Source organism: Saccopteryx leptura, chromosome X (genome assembly GCF_036850995.1).
Source record: "Saccopteryx leptura isolate mSacLep1 chromosome X, mSacLep1_pri_phased_curated, whole genome shotgun sequence".
In the NCBI taxonomy this organism is placed as follows: Eukaryota; Metazoa; Chordata; class Mammalia; order Chiroptera; family Emballonuridae; genus Saccopteryx; species Saccopteryx leptura.
The window spans coordinates 111236845-111255818 of record NC_089516.1 but is presented as its reverse complement, the minus strand read 5'-3'; the positions used below and the strand labels follow the sequence as shown (position 1 = coordinate 111255818).

Genomic DNA, 18974 nt, shown 5'->3' with positions numbered 1-18974 from the left:
CAGGAGATGAGCAGCAGTTGTATATTGTGGGAGCTCTGCCTTTCTCCTGGAGTCTGAGGCTTTGTTTGCCTTCCGTTTCAGGCCCACCTGCCTTTTGCTGTCGTTGGCAGCACAGAAGAAGTCATGGTAGGCGACAAGATGGTGAGGGGCCGGCAGTACCCTTGGGGCACGGTGCAGGGTGAGTGAGTCTCCGGGAGACAGGGAGAAGGGCGCTCCTTCTGTCTGTCTCTGCTTGACACCAGCCACTGTGTGACCAGTCCTTAATTTGTTCCCAGTCTCGACTCTTTCAGCTTGGGCTTGCCATGAGCAGGCTCTCTTTGTCTCTAATATAGAAAGCTCTCCTAAAAAAACATATGTACTTGAGCCCAAAGGTCACTGACTTGAAGCCCAAGGCCACTGGCTTGAGCAAGGGGTCACTGGCTTAGCTGCCCCCTCCCCCCCGTCAAGGCACGTATTAGAAACAATCAATGAACAACTAAGGTGCCACAACTAGGAGTTGACAGCTAGTTATGACCTTTGCCTCTGGTTTAGATGACCTAGATTACAATCCTAACCCTACAACTTCCTAGCTATATAATCTGCCCCACTTCACTGAGACCTGGTAAAAACTATTCCTTCCTCTGCCTGGTAAATTCCTGTCTTCCTTCAAGAGTCATCTTAGCAGTTACCTCTCTGGTAAAATGTTCAGTCTCCGACGAGGTCTTGGGCTTCCCTCTTCTGGGCTTTCATTGCACCTCGGTTATATACTTTTCTTTCTGTAATTTTTGCATCATGTTGTATTTGTCTATTTTTAATCTATTCTTCCACTAAACTTCTGAAGGCAAGACTCCATAGCTTCATTTCTGAATTCTCAGTGCCTCATACAAAACTGGGAACTGAGATTCCACAAATACTCACCAAACAGGTGGCTGAATATGCGCGCCCCGTTGTCCTAAAAGCGATGGGGGCAAACACTTCCGGGATGTCTAATTGGTGAATTGGGGTTGAGATGTTACTGAATGTTTTCGTGGATTTTTTTTTAATGGTATTGCTGTGTGGTTTTTTTTTCTTTGTTTTTTTTTTTTTTTTTTTTTTTGGTATTACTGTCATTCTTGTAACTTTTCATTTTCCATATCGATTAAAAAAAAAACCAAAAGGCAAATTTGCAGGCTCTATATACAAATCGAAAGGCGATGTGGCTGCAAGACATTTTGCCTCTCGTTTCACCATTTCTGCTCTTTCTGGTGTTCCTTTCGATATCCTTTCAATCCCCTAACCCTGCTCTTCAGTTGAAAACGAGGCCCACTGTGACTTCGTGAAGCTGCGGGAGATGCTGATTCGGGTCAACATGGAGGACCTCAGGGAGCAGACCCACAGCCGGCACTATGAGCTGTACCGCCGCTGCAAGCTGGAGGAGATGGGCTTCAAGGACACTGACCCCGACAGCAAGCCCTTCAGGTATCCCAGCCAACCCAGCCCGGCTCCGCCCAGCCAGCCCCGGGGGTGTGGAAACCTTATCCTGGAGCCTCCACAAGGGAGTGAGGCGACCAGGAGCAGCAGGACTCAGCCGCTGGCCAGTTTCACCTGTCAGTCCCTTTCTGCCTTCCCCTGGGAGCTGTGGCCAGGCGGTCTTGGTAAACACTGGGCCGGGAAGAAGGCCCAGAGGCCCAGCAAGGCCAAGGGTCTCACTGCTCCAAGTGCGCATTCCCGGCAGCTACAGCCAGCTATCCCGGAGGGGGCCTGAGCTGGGGCCTTCTTCCCACTGTGGCATTTGTTTCTGTCCTCTGCCTCACTGTCTTCATCAGACTCCTGCTGTTCTGTCTGGTGTCCAGTGTGTTCTTTACCCTCCTGCCCATGATCAAGACCAGACGGGATCAGGCAACAGTCATTGTACATGCACTGATGAACTTTAGGCTCTTCATTCACTGTCAAGTGCAAGGTTTGTTTTGCCAACAGGATATTAATAGTCATTGACATACTTCTTAAATCAGAATCTAAGATGCTTCCGGAGAAGATGAACTTTCTGAAAGCAGTTTACTCTGCTAAAAGGAGCAGTGCGCCAAGTATAAGTGTCTGGTCTGTATGCATGATGTCTGATAAAGCCTCACATTTTAGATGGCCATGTGGTGCCCTTTACCAGGACTGAGTCTCTTTTCAGGAAATGTCAGGCCTTAATAAGCAAGTGAGGGGAGGCGTGTGGGCTGAGAAGGCTGTCAGACGACCTTTGAGAGCCGCAGTACCTGCTCGCACTGCTCACGGTGGAAACCCAGCCTGGGGCAAAACACAGACTGTCGGGGCTGCCTGGTTCCAGAGGGGCAGACTCAATCCCCTTCATGGACAGGGACCCCTGGAGCTCCTGGGGCTGGAGCAAGGCGTGCTTGTCGCTCCAGTGGGTGCCTTCATGGCTTTCTCTACCCTTCCCTCCGCCAGCTTCACTCTGCATCTGTGGAGGAGGAGGTGTGCCTCTGCCTGTTCTTCTAGCGCCCTCCCCCGCGCCTTGCTCCATCCTGACCACCTGTTACCTGCGCCTTCACTCTCTGCACTCCTCTGCTGTCTCCTCCCTGTGCCGCATGCAAATATTCGCAGCCTAAAGAAACTCACCCCTACCCCCTCCTCCCCACCAGCCTCTGCCCTGTCAAGAAGTTTGACTGACAGAAAAGAGAAAACTTTGCTCTGTGTTTATTGGCTTCTGACCCCAACACCACTGTAGTGCCTCCTTCCAGGGTCAACAAACACACACTCATGACCAATTACAGCGTGGCCTCTAACTCCCATCTTTCTTTTTTTGTAATCTCACCTTTTGATACCCTTCTTTGATGTCTCCTTCCTGAAGTTCTTTCTGCCTTTGGCTTTTCTACCACTGGTCTGGCTGGTTTTAGTCCCATCTCTCTTGCTATTCCTTCTCAGCTTTGTAGGCAGGCTCATTCCTTTTTTTAAATTTTTCTTCTTTTCCAATTGAGAGGAGGGGACATAAAGAGACAGGCTCCTGCATGGGCCCTAACTGGGATTCACCCAGTGACCCCCATCTGGGGCCGATGCTCTGTCTATCTGGGGCTATGCTCGCACCCAACCTATTTTTAGCACCTGAGGCAAAGGCTCTGCGGAGCCATCTTCAGCACCCGGTGCTGATGTGCTTGAACCAATCAAGCCATGGCTGTGGAAGGAGAAGAGGAGAAGAGAGAAGGAGGGGGGAAGGGTGGAGAAGCAGATGGTCGCTTTTCCTGTGTGCCCTGATTGGGGAATTGAACTCGGACAGCCACACACTGGGCCAGCGGTCGACCACTGAGCCAGTCAGCCAGGGTGGCAGGCACATTTCTTCACCTGGTTCTTTTAAATGTGGTGCCCCAGGATTCTTTCCTAGGTCTCTGCTCTTTTCACTCTCTATTCTCTTTGCAGCTGTTTGTTCCTTTTATCGCAGCCCTCATTACCACCTAGAGATAGATGGCTCCTAAGCTGAAATCTTACATTTGAGCTCCAAACCCATTGATTTAACTGCATACTGGATGTTTTCGCTCAGACATTCCAGAGGTGACACACTTGAAACTCGGGTTGTCTAAAATTTAAGTTACCTTCTTCCCTCTGAACCATACTTCTTTGCCAATGTTCCATGTCACAGCTCGTGGTACCACCACTCAGCTTGTTGCCCAAGCCCAAAAAACTGAAATAATCTTTGAGTCCTCCCAGGTCCTGGGATTTCTGCTTTCCTTACTGACCCTCAGGTCCTCCATTCCTTACCAGCTCTCTTTATTTTTTTTAATTTAGTGAGACAAGGTGAGGCAGAGACAGACTTCCGCATGTGCCCCAAAAGGGACCCACCCGGAAAGGCCACTAGGGGGCGATGCTCTGCCCATCTGGGTCCCTTGCTCCATTGTAACCAGAACCATTTTTTAGCTCTTGAGGCAGAGGCCATGGAGACATCTTCAGCGCTAGAGGCCAACTTGCTCCACTAGAGCCATCGCTGCAGGAGGGGAGGAGAAGAGAGAGATAGAGAGAGAAGCAAGAGGGGGAGAGGTAGAGAAGCAGATGGGCACTTCTCCTGTGTGCCCTAGTCGGAAATCGAACCCAGGACATCCACATGCTGAGCCGCCGCTCTACCACTGAGCCAACCAGCTCTTAACATGAAGATCTTGTCATTTTTTACTTGGATTGTTGGAAAGTCTGTCCTTAATGCAATTGGTTTTCAACCTTACATTTGGGGACCAGTGAAAATAGGAGAATTATTCCAGGGACCACTAAGGCAGAAATGATCCTGAGCATAAATTAATTCACCTAAGATCATTAGGTCTATAATCTCCATACAACATCAGGGTGTTTAACTCTTTCACAGACCAGCATGAAACTTCTGGCAGACCAATTCATGGACTGGTGGTTGCAAAACACCACTTTAGCCCTGATTGGATGGCTCAGTTAGAGCACTGTCCTGAAGCACAGAGAGGTTGCTGGTTCGATCCCGGTCAGGGCACATGCAGGGACAGATCATCGTACCTCTCTCTCTCTTTCTCTCTCTATTTCTTTCTCTCTCTCCCCCTACTAAAATCAATAACTATAATTTGAAAAGGAAAAGAAAAACACCACTTTATGCAACAGCCAGAGTTGTCTTTCTCATTTTAAAATTGGATCAAGTCAGGTTTGCTTAAAACCTTAGAGTGGATAAATGTCCAAGTCTAATATGACATCCAATGACTGCTCTCTCTTGCCAGACTCAGGGACCACACCTCCCACCACTCCACAGCATCCAGCAGGCTCTGTAGCTCTGTCAGACTGGGCCTGGCTCCACAGCACACAGCAGACTGTAGTTCTCACCACCCCGCAGCACACGGCGGACTGGAGCTCTCACCACCCCGCAGCACACGGCGGACTCTGTAGCTCTCACCACTCCGCAGCACACAGCGGACTGGAGCTCTCACCACCCCGCAGCACACAGCATACTCTGTAGCTCTCACCACCCCGCAGCACACGGCGGACTGGAGCTCTCACCACCCCGCAGCACACAGCGGACTCTGTAGCTCTCACCACCCCGCAGCACAAGGCAGACTGGAGCTCTCAGCACCCCGCAGCACACAGCGGACTCTGTAGTTCTCACCACCCCGCAGCACATGGCGGACTGGAGCTCTCACCACTCCGCAGCACACAGCATACTCTGTAGCTCTCACCACCCCGCAGCACACAGCGGACTCTGTAGCTCTCACCACCCCGCAGCACACGGCGGACTTGAGCTCTCACCACCCCGCAGCACACAGCGGACTGGAGCTCTCACCACCCCGCAGCACACAGCATACTCTGTAGCTCTCACCACCCCGCAGCACACAGCATACTCTGTAGCACTCACCACCCCGCAGCACACGGCGGACTTGAGCTCTCACCACCCCGCAGCACACAGCGGACTGGAGCTCTCACCACCCCGCAGCACACAGCGGACTGGAGCTCTCACCACCCCGCAGCACACAGCATACTCTGTAGCTCTCACCACCCCGCAGCACACAGCGGACTCTGTAGCTCTCACCACCCCGCAGCACACAGCGGACTCTGTAGCTCTCACCACCCCGCAGCACACAGCGGACTCTGTAGCTCTCACCACCCCGCAGCACACGGCGGACTGGAGCTCTCACCACCCCGCAGCACACAGCATACTCTGTAGCTCTCACCACCCCGCAGCACACAGCGGACTCTGTAGCTCTCACCACCCCGCAGCACACGGCGGACTGGAGCTCTCACCACCCCGCAGCACACAGCATACTCTGTAGCTCTCACCACCCCGCAGCACACAGCATACTCTGTAGCTCTCACCACCCCGCAGCACACAGCATACTCTGTAGCTCTCACCACCCCGCAGCACACAGCATACTCTGTAGTTCTCACCACCCCGCAGCACACAGCGGACTCTGTAGCACTCACCACCCCGCAGCACACAGCGGACTCTGTAGCTCTCACCACCCCGCAGCACACAGCGGACTCTGTAGCTCTCACCACCCCGCAGCACACGGCGGACTCTGTAGCACTCACCACCCCGCAGCACACGGCGGACTCTGTAGCTCTCACCACCCCGCAGCACACAGCGGACTCTGTAGCACTCACCACCCCGCAGCACACAGCATACTCTGTAGCTCTCACCACCCCGCAGCACACAGCGGACTCTGTAGCACTCACCACCCCGCAGCACACAGCGGACTCTGTAGCACTCACCACCCCGCAGCACACGGCGGACTCTGTAGCTCTCACCACCCCGCAGCACACAGCGGACTCTGTAGCACTCACCACCCCGCAGCACACAGCATACTCTGTAGCTCTCACCACCCCGCAGCACACAGCGGACTCTGTAGCTCTCACCACCCCGCAGCACACAGCGGACTCTGTAGCTCTCACCACCCCGCAGCACACAGCGGACTGGAGCTCTCACCACCCCGCAGCACACAGCGCACTGGAGCTCTCACCACCCCGCAGCACACGGCGGACTCTGTAGTTCTCACCACCCCGCAGCACACAGCGGACTCTGTAGCACTCACCACCCCGCAGCACACAGCGGACTCTGTAGCTCTCACCACCCCGCAGCACACAGCGGACGGACTCTGTAGCTCTCACCACCCCGCAGCACACAGCGCACTGGAGCTCTCACCACCCCGCAGCACACAGCGCACTGGAGCTCTCACCACCCCGCAGCACACAGCGGACGGACTCTGTAGCTCTCACCACCCCGCAGCACACAGCGGACGGACTCTGTAGCTCTCACCACCCCGCAGCACACAGCATACTCTGTAGCACTCACCACCCCGCAGCACACGGCGGACTCTGTAGCTCTCACCACCCCGCAGCACACGGCGGACTCTGTAGCTCTCACCACTCCGCAGCACACAGCGGACTGGAGCTCTCACCACCCCGCAGCACACAGCATACTCTGTAGCTCTCACCACTCCGCAGCACACAGCGGACTGGAGCTCTCACCACCCCGCAGCACACAGCGGACTCTGTAGTTCTCACCACCCCGCAGCACACAGCGGACTCTGTAGCACTCACCACCCCGCAGCACACAGCGGACTCTGTAGCTCTCACCACCCCGCAGCACACAGCGGACTCTGTAGCTCTCACCACCCCGCAGCACACGGCGGACTGGAGCTCTCACCACCCCGCAGCACACAGCATACTCTGTAGCTCTCACCACCCCGCAGCACACGGCGGACTCTGTAGCTCTCACCACCCCGCAGCACACAGCATACTCTGTAGCTCTCACCACCCCGCAGCACACAGCATACTCTGTAGCTCTCACCACCCCGCAGCACACAGCATACTCTGTAGTTCTCACCACCCCGCAGCACACAGCGGACTCTGTAGCACTCACCACCCCGCAGCACACAGCGGACTCTGTAGCTCTCACCACCCCGCAGCACACAGCGGACTCTGTAGCTCTCACCACCCCGCAGCACACAGCGGACTCTGTAGCTCTCACCACCCCGCAGCACACAGCGGACTCTGTAGCTCTCACCACCCCGCAGCACACAGCGGACTCTGTAGCACTCACCACCCCGCAGCACATGGCGGACTGGAGCTCTCACCACCCCGCAGCACACAGCGGACTCTGTAGCTCTCACCACCCCGCAGCACACAGCGGACTCTGTAGCTCTCACCACCCCGCAGCACACAGCGGACTCTGTAGCTCTCACCACCCCGCAGCACACAGCGGACTCTGTAGCTCTCACCACCCCGCAGCACACAGCGGACTCTGTAGCACTCACCACCCCGCAGCACATGGCGGACTGGAGCTCTCACCACCCCGCAGCACACAGCATACTCTGTAGCACTCACCACCCCGCAGCACACAGCGGACTGGAGCTCTCACCACCCCGCAGCACACGGTGGACTGGAGCTCTCACCACCCCGCAGCACACAGCGGACTCTGTAGCTCTCACCACCCCGCAGCACACAGCGGACTCTGTAGCTCTCACCACCCCGCAGCACACAGCGGACTCTGTAGCACTCACCACCCCGCAGCACATGGCGGACTGGAGCTCTCACCACCCCGCAGCACACAGCATACTCTGTAGCTCTCACCACCCCGCAGCACACAGCGGACTCTGTAGCTCTCACCACCCCGCAGCACACAGCGGACTCTGTAGCTCTCACCACCCCGCAGCACACAGCGGACTGGAGCTCTCACCACCCCGCAGCACACAGCGCACTGGAGCTCTCACCACCCCGCAGCACACGGCGGACTCTGTAGTTCTCACCACCCCGCAGCACACAGCGGACTCTGTAGCACTCACCACCCCGCAGCACACAGCGGACTCTGTAGCTCTCACCACCCCGCAGCACACAGCGGACGGACTCTGTAGCTCTCACCACCCCGCAGCACACAGCGCACTGGAGCTCTCACCACCCCGCAGCACACAGCGGACTCTGTAGTTCTCACCACCCCGCAGCACACAGCGGACTCTGTAGCACTCACCACCCCGCAGCACACAGCGGACTCTGTAGCTCTCACCACCCCGCAGCACACAGCGGACTCTGTAGCTCTCACCACCCCGCAGCACACGGCGGACTGGAGCTCTCACCACCCCGCAGCACACAGCATACTCTGTAGCTCTCACCACCCCGCAGCACACGGCGGACTCTGTAGCTCTCACCACCCCGCAGCACACAGCATACTCTGTAGCTCTCACCACCCCGCAGCACACAGCATACTCTGTAGCTCTCACCACCCCGCAGCACACAGCATACTCTGTAGTTCTCACCACCCCGCAGCACACAGCGGACTCTGTAGCTCTCACCACCCCGCAGCACACAGCTGACTCTGTAGCTCTCACCACCCCGCAGCACACAGCGGACTCTGTAGCTCTCACCACCCCGCAGCACACAGCGGACTCTGTAGCTCTCACCACCCCGCAGCACACAGCGGACTCTGTAGCTCTCACCACCCCGCAGCACACAGCGGACTCTGTAGCACTCACCACCCCGCAGCACATGGCGGACTGGAGCTCTCACCACCCCGCAGCACACAGCATACTCTGTAGCACTCACCACCCCGCAGCACACAGCGGACTGGAGCTCTCACCACCCCGCAGCACACGGTGGACTGGAGCTCTCACCACCCCGCAGCACACAGCGGACTCTGTAGCTCTCACCACCCCGCAGCACACAGCGGACTCTGTAGCTCTCACCACCCCGCAGCACACAGCGGACTCTGTAGCACTCACCACCCCGCAGCACATGGCGGACTGGAGCTCTCACCACCCCGCAGCACACAGCATACTCTGTAGCACTCACCACCCCGCAGCACACAGCGGACTGGAGCTCTCACCACCCCGCAGCACACAGCGGACTCTGTAGCACTCACCACCCCGCAGCACACAGCGGACTCTGTAGCTCTCACCACCCCGCAGCACACAGCGGACTCTGTAGCTCTCACCACCCCGCAGCACACAGCGGACTCTGTAGCTCTCACCAGCCCGCAGCACACAGCGGACTCTGTAGCTCTCACCACCCCGCAGCACACAGCGGACTGGAGCTCTCACCACCCCGCAGCACACAGCGGACTGGAGCTCTCACCACCCCGCAGCACACAGCGGACTCTGTAGCACTCACCACCCCGCAGCACACGGCGGACTGGAGCTCTCACCACCCCGCAGCACACAGCGGACTCTGTAGCACTCACCACCCCGCAGCACACGGCGGACTGGAGCTCTCACCACCCCGCGGCACACAGCGGACTGGAGCTCTCACCACTCCGCAGCACACAGCAGACTGTAGCCCCGTCAGACTAGGTCTGGCTCCCTAGTATACCAGTCTCTGTCCACATGTGCCTTATAACATGCTGCTCTCTTTGGAGGATATTTCCTCCTTTTTTTTTTTTTTTACCAGAATACTTCTTATTTATCTTTTAAAATCAATTAATTAATTATTTTTAAGTGAGAGGGAGGGAGGGAGATTATTTCATGTCCCCTGACAAGGATCCACCCAGCAACCCCCATCTGGGGCTGATGCTCAGATCAGCCAAGCCACTGGCTGCAAGGGGTAGAAGGAGGGGAAGAGAAGCAGATGGTCGTTTCTCACTGTGCCCCGACTGGGGATCAAACCTAGGATGTCCATCCACCAATCTGGTGCTCTGTCTACTAAGCCAACCAGCCAAGGCTCCTATTTCTTTAAAACTAAGTCCAGGCTGGCAGCAGCAAGACTTAGCATAGGCATCTCCCACTAGACTGGGAGTTCCTGAGTGGCGGGTACAGAGGCTATTGGCTCTAGATATTGAGTGACCAGCATTAGTGTCACTCAGTCTTGTGCCTAGCACATGGTGGAGTCTCATCAACTGTTTATTGCAATGGTTCACAAATGTGGTCAGTTTCAGAGTCAGAACCTAGCAGCAGAGTGGAGTGGGAAGGCCCAAAATAAAAGACAAAAGAACCAGCTTCTGGTCCCAGCTGTGCCTCTAACTAACTGTGTGGTCTTGACCAAGTTGCCTCACCTCTCTGGGCCTGTTTCTTCACCTATAAAATGGGAATATAGAAGCAGATGTTCTAAGTCATTCCTAGTTCTAGTACCTCTCCAGTTCACCCGTCACCTCAAACAGCCCTGTAATTCTGCTGTCACATGCCAGCCCAGCTGCCTACAGCTTTGTGGTTCTGTTTTTACACCTCTCCCAAAACTGGGGAAGGGAGGATTCTTGCGGCCAGTTTCTATCAAATAGGAGCCATTCCAAAGGCAGGGGAATTAACCTGACCATGTTCACAGTTTACAGGAGACGTATGAGGCCAAAAGGAATGAGTTCCTAGGAGAGCTCCAGAAAAAAGAAGAAGAGATGAGACAGATGTTTGTCCAAAGAGTCAAGGAGAAAGAAGCTGAACTTAAAGAGGCAGAGAAAGAGGTAAATATGAGCCTATGTGTTTGGCGAGAAGGGAAAGGAAGCTGAGCTTGGACAAGGCCGGGGCTTCTGCCCCGAAAGCACAGCCAGCCAGAGTCTTGCAGCCTCCAGGCAGGAATGGGGCACAGAATCTGTAGCCCCGCTGTGGCTGCCACAGAAGAAGCTGGGCGACATCTGTGTCTTCTTGATCCTTCATTCCCCAAGGCTGGGATGTTTTCTCAGTTCACATTACTCAATTCTCTAAAGTAGCGCTGTCCATATAGTAGCCGCTAGCTACATGTGGCTATTTAAATTGAAATTAACTAAAATTAAATAAACTTTAAAACTCAGTTCCTCAGTCACATTAGCTACATTTCAAATGCTTAATTCTCATGTGCCTCGTGGCTGTCATATTGGACAGCACGGTAGAACATTTCCATCGCCACCCCTTGAGGTCAGGTGCGAACTGATTCTTTTCTCTCTTCCTGGGAGTTCGCAGCTGAGAAGGGACGGTTGATGACTGTCTTGGCTGTTGGGCCACATCCCAACTGCTCTGATGGCTATGGCGAAAGATGGTGCAAGGCAGTCCTGGGTACCTTGTTGAAGTCTAAAGCAGTAACAGCTAGGGCATTTCCCTAGTCATTTGAATATTCTGTTCCATTTCATGGTGGCATTAAAGAAACATCTGGGCAGCTCTAGCAAGTTTTTAAACTAAGGCTTGACAGTCCCTCTGGGTTTTCTACGTAAGCCGTGCCTGACAGAGTGCAGTCAGCCCTCTACCTGCGTCCGGGTGCCCCTAGCAGCTCGCTCACTGCTACCCCATTACACGACCTCAGCTCCAGCTCCGACCACTTCAACAACCGCTTCCACCCCTCTGGGCCTCGAAAGCCATGACGAAGGGAGGCACTCCGTTACTTCCCAAGTCTCCTTCCCCGTAATCCGCTGTGACTCTCCAAAGCTCAGGACAAGGGTATTGATTTTTTTTTTTTTCAGTTTCACATTTCAAAACAAAAATGTCACCTGGTACTTTTAAGAGGAGAGGTAAGGGGATCTCAAACAGAAATGAATGAAAAGCCAAAGGACAAAGCCAGGGGAAAGCAGCTGATAAGTAGTGCCTCCACCACCCTACTCCGAGGGACCAGAAAAAACTGGCTTACCCTGCAAGTCTGTCCTTCACCACCCCTAAGTGGCGGCCCCAAATACCTCTAGGACCCAGAGACCTGGCCCGCTTCACGGTATGCTACAAGCGCTGCAGATTACTAAATTGTCTCCTGAAGCCTCGAAAGAAGTAAAATGATGCTTGGTCTGCTCTTGCTGTTCCGGACAGTTGGTCACATTCCACTTTGTCACCACCTGGTCCTCTGCATCCACTTCCACAATGACAGTCCAAGACATTCCTGCTGGTCTCTGGCCCCATTCAGGGCTGGGTACGCCTCCCTTAGTCAAGGCTGAGGTCTCCACACTCATTCCATTTTTTAAAACTTTAAAAATTCTCTTTTCATGTCCAAGAACAAGTACTTCCTTTGACCAGGTTTGGCATTGCTGAAGTTAGCTCTGTGGTCCATGGTGCCTCTCCCAGATTGGAGGGGACCAGAAACAGCAGGAACCTCTAACTTGTAGGGGGATCCCATTGTATAACCCTCTACAGAATGGATGGGCCCTGGTTGGGCAAATTCTTTAACTTCTCTCACCTTCTGTTTCCCCATAAAATATGGATAATAACAGAATCTACCTCATAGGAGTGTTGTGACAATTAAATGACTTAATATACTGCTCACAAAAATTAGGGGATATTTCAAAATGAATATGAAGCGATAAAATATCCCCTAATTTTTGTGAGCAGTATACATATAAAGTGCTTATAAAAGTCAGCGCCTGGCCTACAGTAAGCACTCAATAAATGCTATACTATTATCACTGATATTATTACTAACCATGTCTGGAAACTCTTTGAAATAGAATATTTGGTTAAGCAGAATGCATGGTTCCCTGACCATATTCAGGAGCAGAAACTTCGAGGTAAAAAGGCAGAAGGGGACTATCGAGAACACGGTGCCATCATAGCTCTCGGGCAGAAATGTCGCCTAAGGTCCTGGAGTCCTGCAGGGCCGCAACCTTGCCAGTCCCCTGTCCCCTGGGCTAGGCTGGGCTGGGAGCTGCCCACGGGGCACTCCCCCCAAACTCCGTGCTTTCTTACCAGCTGCACGAGAAGTTTGACCGTCTGAAGAAGCTGCACCAGGACGAAAAGAAGAAGCTGGAGGATAAGAAGAAAACCCTGGATGATGAAATAAACGCTTTCAAACAGAGAAAGGCAGCGGCTGAGCTGCTTCAGTCCCAGGGCTCCCAGGCTGGAGGCTCCCAGACTCTGAAAAGGGACAAAGAGAAGAAAAAGTAAGTGGGAGGCTGCGCTGGGTGGGGCTTCCTTCTGCCCCTGCTTCCCCCCTCAGGGCACGGCCTGGAGGCTGCCGGGCTGCGGGGTGGTGCGCAGAGGTGGCTGTGGGCCACTGGCCTGCCTTGGGGACCTGTCACTGGATTCAGTGTCCCCGTGGGACATTCAGGTTTCCTGAACTTCGGGAACTGAGGGTAGACCCTGGAGGCCCAGCCCTCTGTTGAGCCTGCTTAATGAAGTCCTGCAAACTCCGGCAGAAGGAGAGGGAGGGGAAGGACAGGAAAGGAAGGAACGTGAAATGGAAAGCAAAAGGAATGTGAGAGGGTAGAAAGACGAGGGGAGCAAACGATGAGAGCTGCAAAGTTATAAGAAAGAGATGAACAAAAAGGACAGTGGGAGAGAGAAGTGCAGAAGCCTCTGGGCGCGCTGTCTCCCTGAGAGGCTGGAGCCCCCGGGGCTTCCCGGCCTGCCCGCTGCTCCCCACCTGCCCACTGGGCTTCCCGGCCTGCCCGCGGGGCTTCCCGGCCTGCCCGCTGCTCCCCACCTGCCCGCTGCTCCCCACCTGCGGCACCTGCCTCTCCGTGCCGCCGAGCCCCTCTCCGCTTCAGTTCTCACTAGCTGCTGGCAGCAGGCCCAGCTGCTGCTGCTGACGGCTGTAGCCCAGTTCGGACTCCTCACCCTTTGCTGTCTATCCTCTTGACTGCCGCTGTTCCCAGCCGGGGGTACGGGGAACCTGGTGGGAAGCCCTCAGCTGCTGGTGCACTCCAGGTGCTCCATCCTCAACCGGGGGAGTGATTTTACAATCTCTCTCTCCCCTGGTATCTGGTAAGGCAGGAGAGCGTGGGTTCGTGGTTACCGCGTGGGCCAGTTATCCAGACCCAACCCATTCCTCATCCCAGAATCAGAGAAGAGAGAAGCATTTCTCACAGGACCTCTCCAACAGCAGGACAGAACCCCGTGGTCCTTTGTGCTCTGTAGTTGTCTGTGCGGTGACGCGGGAAGCCCTCCAATGGAGTGGTAGGCAATGTCCTTACTGAAGGGGCCTGAGGATCTGAAAGATGTCCATGGTCACTGCACTCTGTTCTTAGCCACTTGTTCCTGACTCAACTATTGAATACTTGCCAGAAGCAGGAAATGTCTTTTCCCCTGTGCCTGGCTTTATCAATTAGGAATGAAACAGTGACTTTTGTACAGTATTAAAATATTTTATATTTGAAGGCACTCAGTTTTGCAATCCCATTATTCTTTATTCAAAAGTATAATTTGAACTTTTTCACCAAATAGTCTAGATATTTATGTTACTGAACCATAAAACTATATGTCAAATTCACTAATTCACTCTTTCTGGTATTATTTGGAACTAGCCATCAGGGGGGAAAAAAAAGGCCCTTTGGAAACACTGTGTATTAACTGATCTCTCATGGTGTGTTAGCTGAGCCAGCAGGAATGGATTCCTGTTTTTAAGATCAGAAAAGTCTAAATTTGTCTTCCAGCTCTAACCTGCTGCCTTCATAGCCCTGCGGTTTTATTAACTCAGCCCTGGGCTAGTTTCACAACCTGCTTGCAGGAATTAGAAAATTCACTGTTCGGACCCCACTGACAGACACTAAACTAAACATTCTCGACTTTGATGTCAGTGGAAGTTTCTCCCAGACCAGGTTTGCTCCCAGTTGCTTCAGATGACTTGATTCCCTTCCCCAACCCCAGTGAGAAGATCATCTTTCCAGTCTCCAGGAGTATTTGGGGTTGGTGACAGTACCCTTTTCCAATTCTGAGTGGGTGACAACCTTACTGGCATGTGGCACCTCAAATTAGCAATAAGAGCCTGACAAAATAGACTGTTCTGTTTCATACTTCCAGATGCGTAAGTGGCCCCAGGCCTGGGATTCTACTATAATTCCTTTCAAAGGTAGCTGATTTCTGTAAGACCTATCATGAGACCTGTGTCACTCTGGTCCCATAGTGATGATGGCGGTGATGGGGTAGAAGGGTAGAAGTGATAGTGGCATTTTCTCTTGAGAGATGGTGGTTGGATGTAGTTGTCACATACTGAGAATTTCCTTTGGCTGCCCTTAAAGAGGTTAAGAAAGAGGACCTGTGTATCGGGGTCCCTACCAGCCCACCCTCCCCTCTTCCCTTCTTACTCCCCCTAATATCTCCTTTGACCTCTAACTCTTCATTGTTTGTGTGAACTCATAATATTTGGTTTCTCCTCAAGCTCACTCCACCTTCATCAGATCTTACTGTTTTACAGTTAACTCTGCTGTTTGCTGCATGCTGCATGAGACCCAGGGTCCCGGTAAGCTTTATTAACTCTAAATAGAACTGGCAGTGGCTTCTAGAACACATCTCCCCAAATCCCAACCTCCTCAACACACATATCTAATCCTAAAAGAAGCTGCTTTGTTGTCCTAGCTGGTTTCCTCTTGTGACTTAGAATATTGAGAAATAGTCTGGTGTGATTTTAAGCATACATGTGGAATGTTTGCTGCCTGATTAAAAACGGGGTATTTTCAGATGTCTGCTGCTGGAACAGCTGGGTAGCATCGGTGGATCAATATTGGAGGCTCAGTTCTGGCTCTTTCTTTCTTTCTTTCTTTCTTTCTTTCTTTCTTTCTTTCTTCCTCTCTTTTCTTCTTTCTTTCTTTCTTTCCTTTTTTTTTATTCTTTTGACAGAGACAGAGTCAGAGAAAGGGACAGATAGGGACGGACAGACAGGAAGGGAGGGAGATGAGAAGCATCAGTTCTTTGTTGCAGCTCCTTAGTTGTTCATTGATTGCTTTCTCATGTGTGCCTTGACTGGGGGTCTACAGCACAGCGAGTGACCCCTTACTCAAGCCAGTTTGGGATCAAGCCAGCGACCTTTGGGCTCAAGCCAGTGACCATGGGGTCATGTCTATGATCCCATGCTCAATGTAGTGACCCCTGCACTCAAGCTGGTGAGCCCGCGCTCAAGCCAGTGACCTCGGGGTTTCAAACCTGGGTCCTCTGCGACCCAGTGCTACACTCTATTCACTGCACCACCGCCTGGTCAGGCTGGCCATTTTTTTCTTAAAGAGCCTTAATCATTACTTTCGAAATAAACTAAACTGTAGTGAGGAGGGCGACTGTTGGGTTCAGCAGCCCTGTCCTGCAATTCTCACAGTGGCATGGACTCCCAGGTTTCAGATAGTTCCAAGCTAAACAGAACTTGTTCCTCTGTTTCCCCCTGGTGGCTATTTCTTACCACAACTATTCAAATTCTCAAATTCCCTTTGGCTATGTAATCCCTCCAATCCATAATGAAAGCAGAAGAACCTAAAGAGCTTTCCGCTATTATAGAGAGCTCCTTACATTTCATTCTACAGGTACCAGCTTCATAAACACCTACCTTTGGTAGGATGGGTTCCTGAGGGCTACAGAAGAAAAGAAAGCAGTCCCTGGCATCACATAATTTATAGGTTGATTATAGCAATGATTAAGCACCTTGTAGCTGTTCTACCAGACTCAGGTAGTAGACTGGGAACATAAATATGGGAACATAACTTACACAATTAAGCATATTGCTATTTTTTAAATTTTATTTATTTATTTTTATTGTTTTAAGTGAGATGGTCAGTTCTCCTGTGAAAGGAGAACTGAGGATCAAACCCAGGACATCTGTGTGCCTGGGCAATGCTTGATCCACTGAGCAAACAGGCCAGGGCCTATTTACTTATTTTTAAATGTTTTTAAATATTTCTTTTATGGATTTTTTTAGAGAGAGGAAGGGAGGGAGAGAGAGACAGGAACATCTGTTCCTGTATGTGCCCTGACCATGGATCAAACCAGCAACCTCTGTGCTTTCAGACGAGGCTCTAACGACTGAGCATCCGGCCAGGGCTAAGCTTATTACTGTTTTTTTAAACTTTACCATAGAAACCTTTAAACAGGAACAAATGCAAAGAGAGGATAGCACAGTGCAGCCCCGGTACCCACAACCCAGCCCCCAACCACTGTCAACACAGGCCAATCCTGTTTCACCTATTTCCTCAAACCTGCTGGGTTATTATAAAGCAAAACCCCAATTATTTCATCTGTAAATACATTAACACGGGTCTTTGAGAGATAATGATTCTTAAAACAAACAACAAAAACATAACCACAGTGCCACCATTATCATACCTACAAAATTAACAAACCATTAACATAAAATTCCTAGTCAGTGTTCAGAATACCCCAATTGTCTCATAAATGCCTTTGCATTTGTTTTGTTTGGATCAGGGAATATAAAATATTGAGAGGGCTTCTCCCTACTCACCAATGTAGTTATGATTTAAATAGAGAGCCTGCTGTTCACCACCAAACCAATGGCTACAGCTATTGCACTGGGGACTTTGGGCAGCTGGCGAAACATCCTATTTTCAAGCAAGTCCCAAAGAGGAAGTCCATAGAGGCTTCTAAAACATAAGGCTCATGAAATTGGGCCAAAAGAAACAACCATAAAAGAACAATGAAAAGATTTATTGTCTAGCTCAAAGGCAAGTCTTTAGAGCCCTATTAGTTGACTGGAATTACACAGCAGAGTCCCACTCAGGAAGAGTGCCACTTCCTAGAGCGTCTGTCCTCTTCTGTGGTCCCAGTGCCTTGCAAAGTGTCCGACACCCGTAGAAGCTCAGCTCACGTGTATCTTCTTTGTTTCTCCATTTTCCATGAGGAGAGTAGAAGAGATCAATTTTGGTAAGTTAGATTTCAGTTGATGAGACTGAGTTAATGTGGTCTGACATGATCTGGTTCAGGTTTCCCTGAGTAAATCATTGTTAGTGGCCCTTACTAAAGTGAATTCTGGCAAAACTATAATTTAAACCTTACTTGATAAGTGAAAGGCAAATTGACAAACTGCGGGAACAGCCAACCTCAACCCTAGTAGGTTGGGTTTTGCTGGCAGGCTTCTCCCCAGAGGACCACAAAAGTAGTTCCAAAGCAAATAGAGGAGAGAGGCCTTGGCTCCCTGGGATCCAAAAGCAGGAAAGGCAAACTGTCCCCTCCCCAAGGCCCTCATTCATGGGGGGGGGATCACAAAGGCCACCTCTCATTAACTGGAGTGAGGCTCACTGTTCCTCACTGGTCTTGAAGTTGCTTGAGGCACTATTGTGCCTGAAACAGTAAGAGAGATAATTCTTCTGTGACCCGTACACAGTTACAGATACTATAGCTCAATGGTTACGGGCCCCTGACACTTGGGCAGCGCACAGTAAATGGAGGAGTGCACGAGTGCACATGTAGCAAAATACGTCAGCCTCTGTCCTGTGAAGCCCAGAACAGAGGCTGTTGCAGTGCTGTGTAGGATTTCCTTTCTCTAGGCAGTAGACAAAGAATAAAATAAGAGATGAGCATTCATATGACATTCTAAATAGTTTTCAAAGTGCTTTTCCGTATACAGTGGTACCTTGAGATATGAATTTAATTTGTTCTGTAACCGAGCTTGTAAGTCAGTCAACTCATATATCAAACAGCCGATACTGGACCCGTGCGCCAACACGCCAACTAGCGGCAACTTCCCAAATCACAACTCATATCTCGGAATTTTGCTCGGATCACAAACAAAAATACAGACCCAGTCGCAGCTCGTATCTTAGAAATTCATATGTTGGTCTGTTTGTATCTCAAGGTACCACTGTATCTCATTTTCGCCTTACAACAGTCCTGTGAGATAGGGAAGAAATATCTTTAGTTGACAAGAAGAGTAAGTGGAGAAGGGAGGAATTTAAGAGACTTAACCAAGGATACATAGTGAGTTGGTGGCAGAACTGGAACAAGAAT

At 51.9% G+C, this 18974-nt stretch overlaps 1 protein-coding gene across 4 annotated transcripts in view; it reads left to right on the top strand.

Annotated features, from left to right (window-relative positions):
• The window catches only part of SEPTIN6 (septin 6), a 79379-nt gene that overhangs the window by 54327 nt on the left and 6078 nt on the right, over nucleotides 1–18974 (top strand). For 2 of the 4 annotated variants that reach the window (XM_066356126.1, XM_066356125.1), the window contains exons 6-10: nucleotides 82–178; nucleotides 1269–1437; nucleotides 10696–10828; nucleotides 13005–13195; nucleotides 15448–15492. In XM_066356126.1, the coding sequence (XP_066212223.1) occupies nucleotides 82–178; nucleotides 1269–1437; nucleotides 10696–10828; nucleotides 13005–13195; nucleotides 15448–15451 (594 nt within the window). In that variant the 3' untranslated portion in view covers nucleotides 15452–15492. Of the gene's footprint in view, nucleotides 1–81; nucleotides 179–1268; nucleotides 1438–10695; nucleotides 10829–13004; nucleotides 13196–14023; nucleotides 14197–15447; nucleotides 15493–18974 lie in introns of those variants that run through there. The other 2 variants (XM_066356123.1, XM_066356124.1) reach the window with 2 other exon arrangements.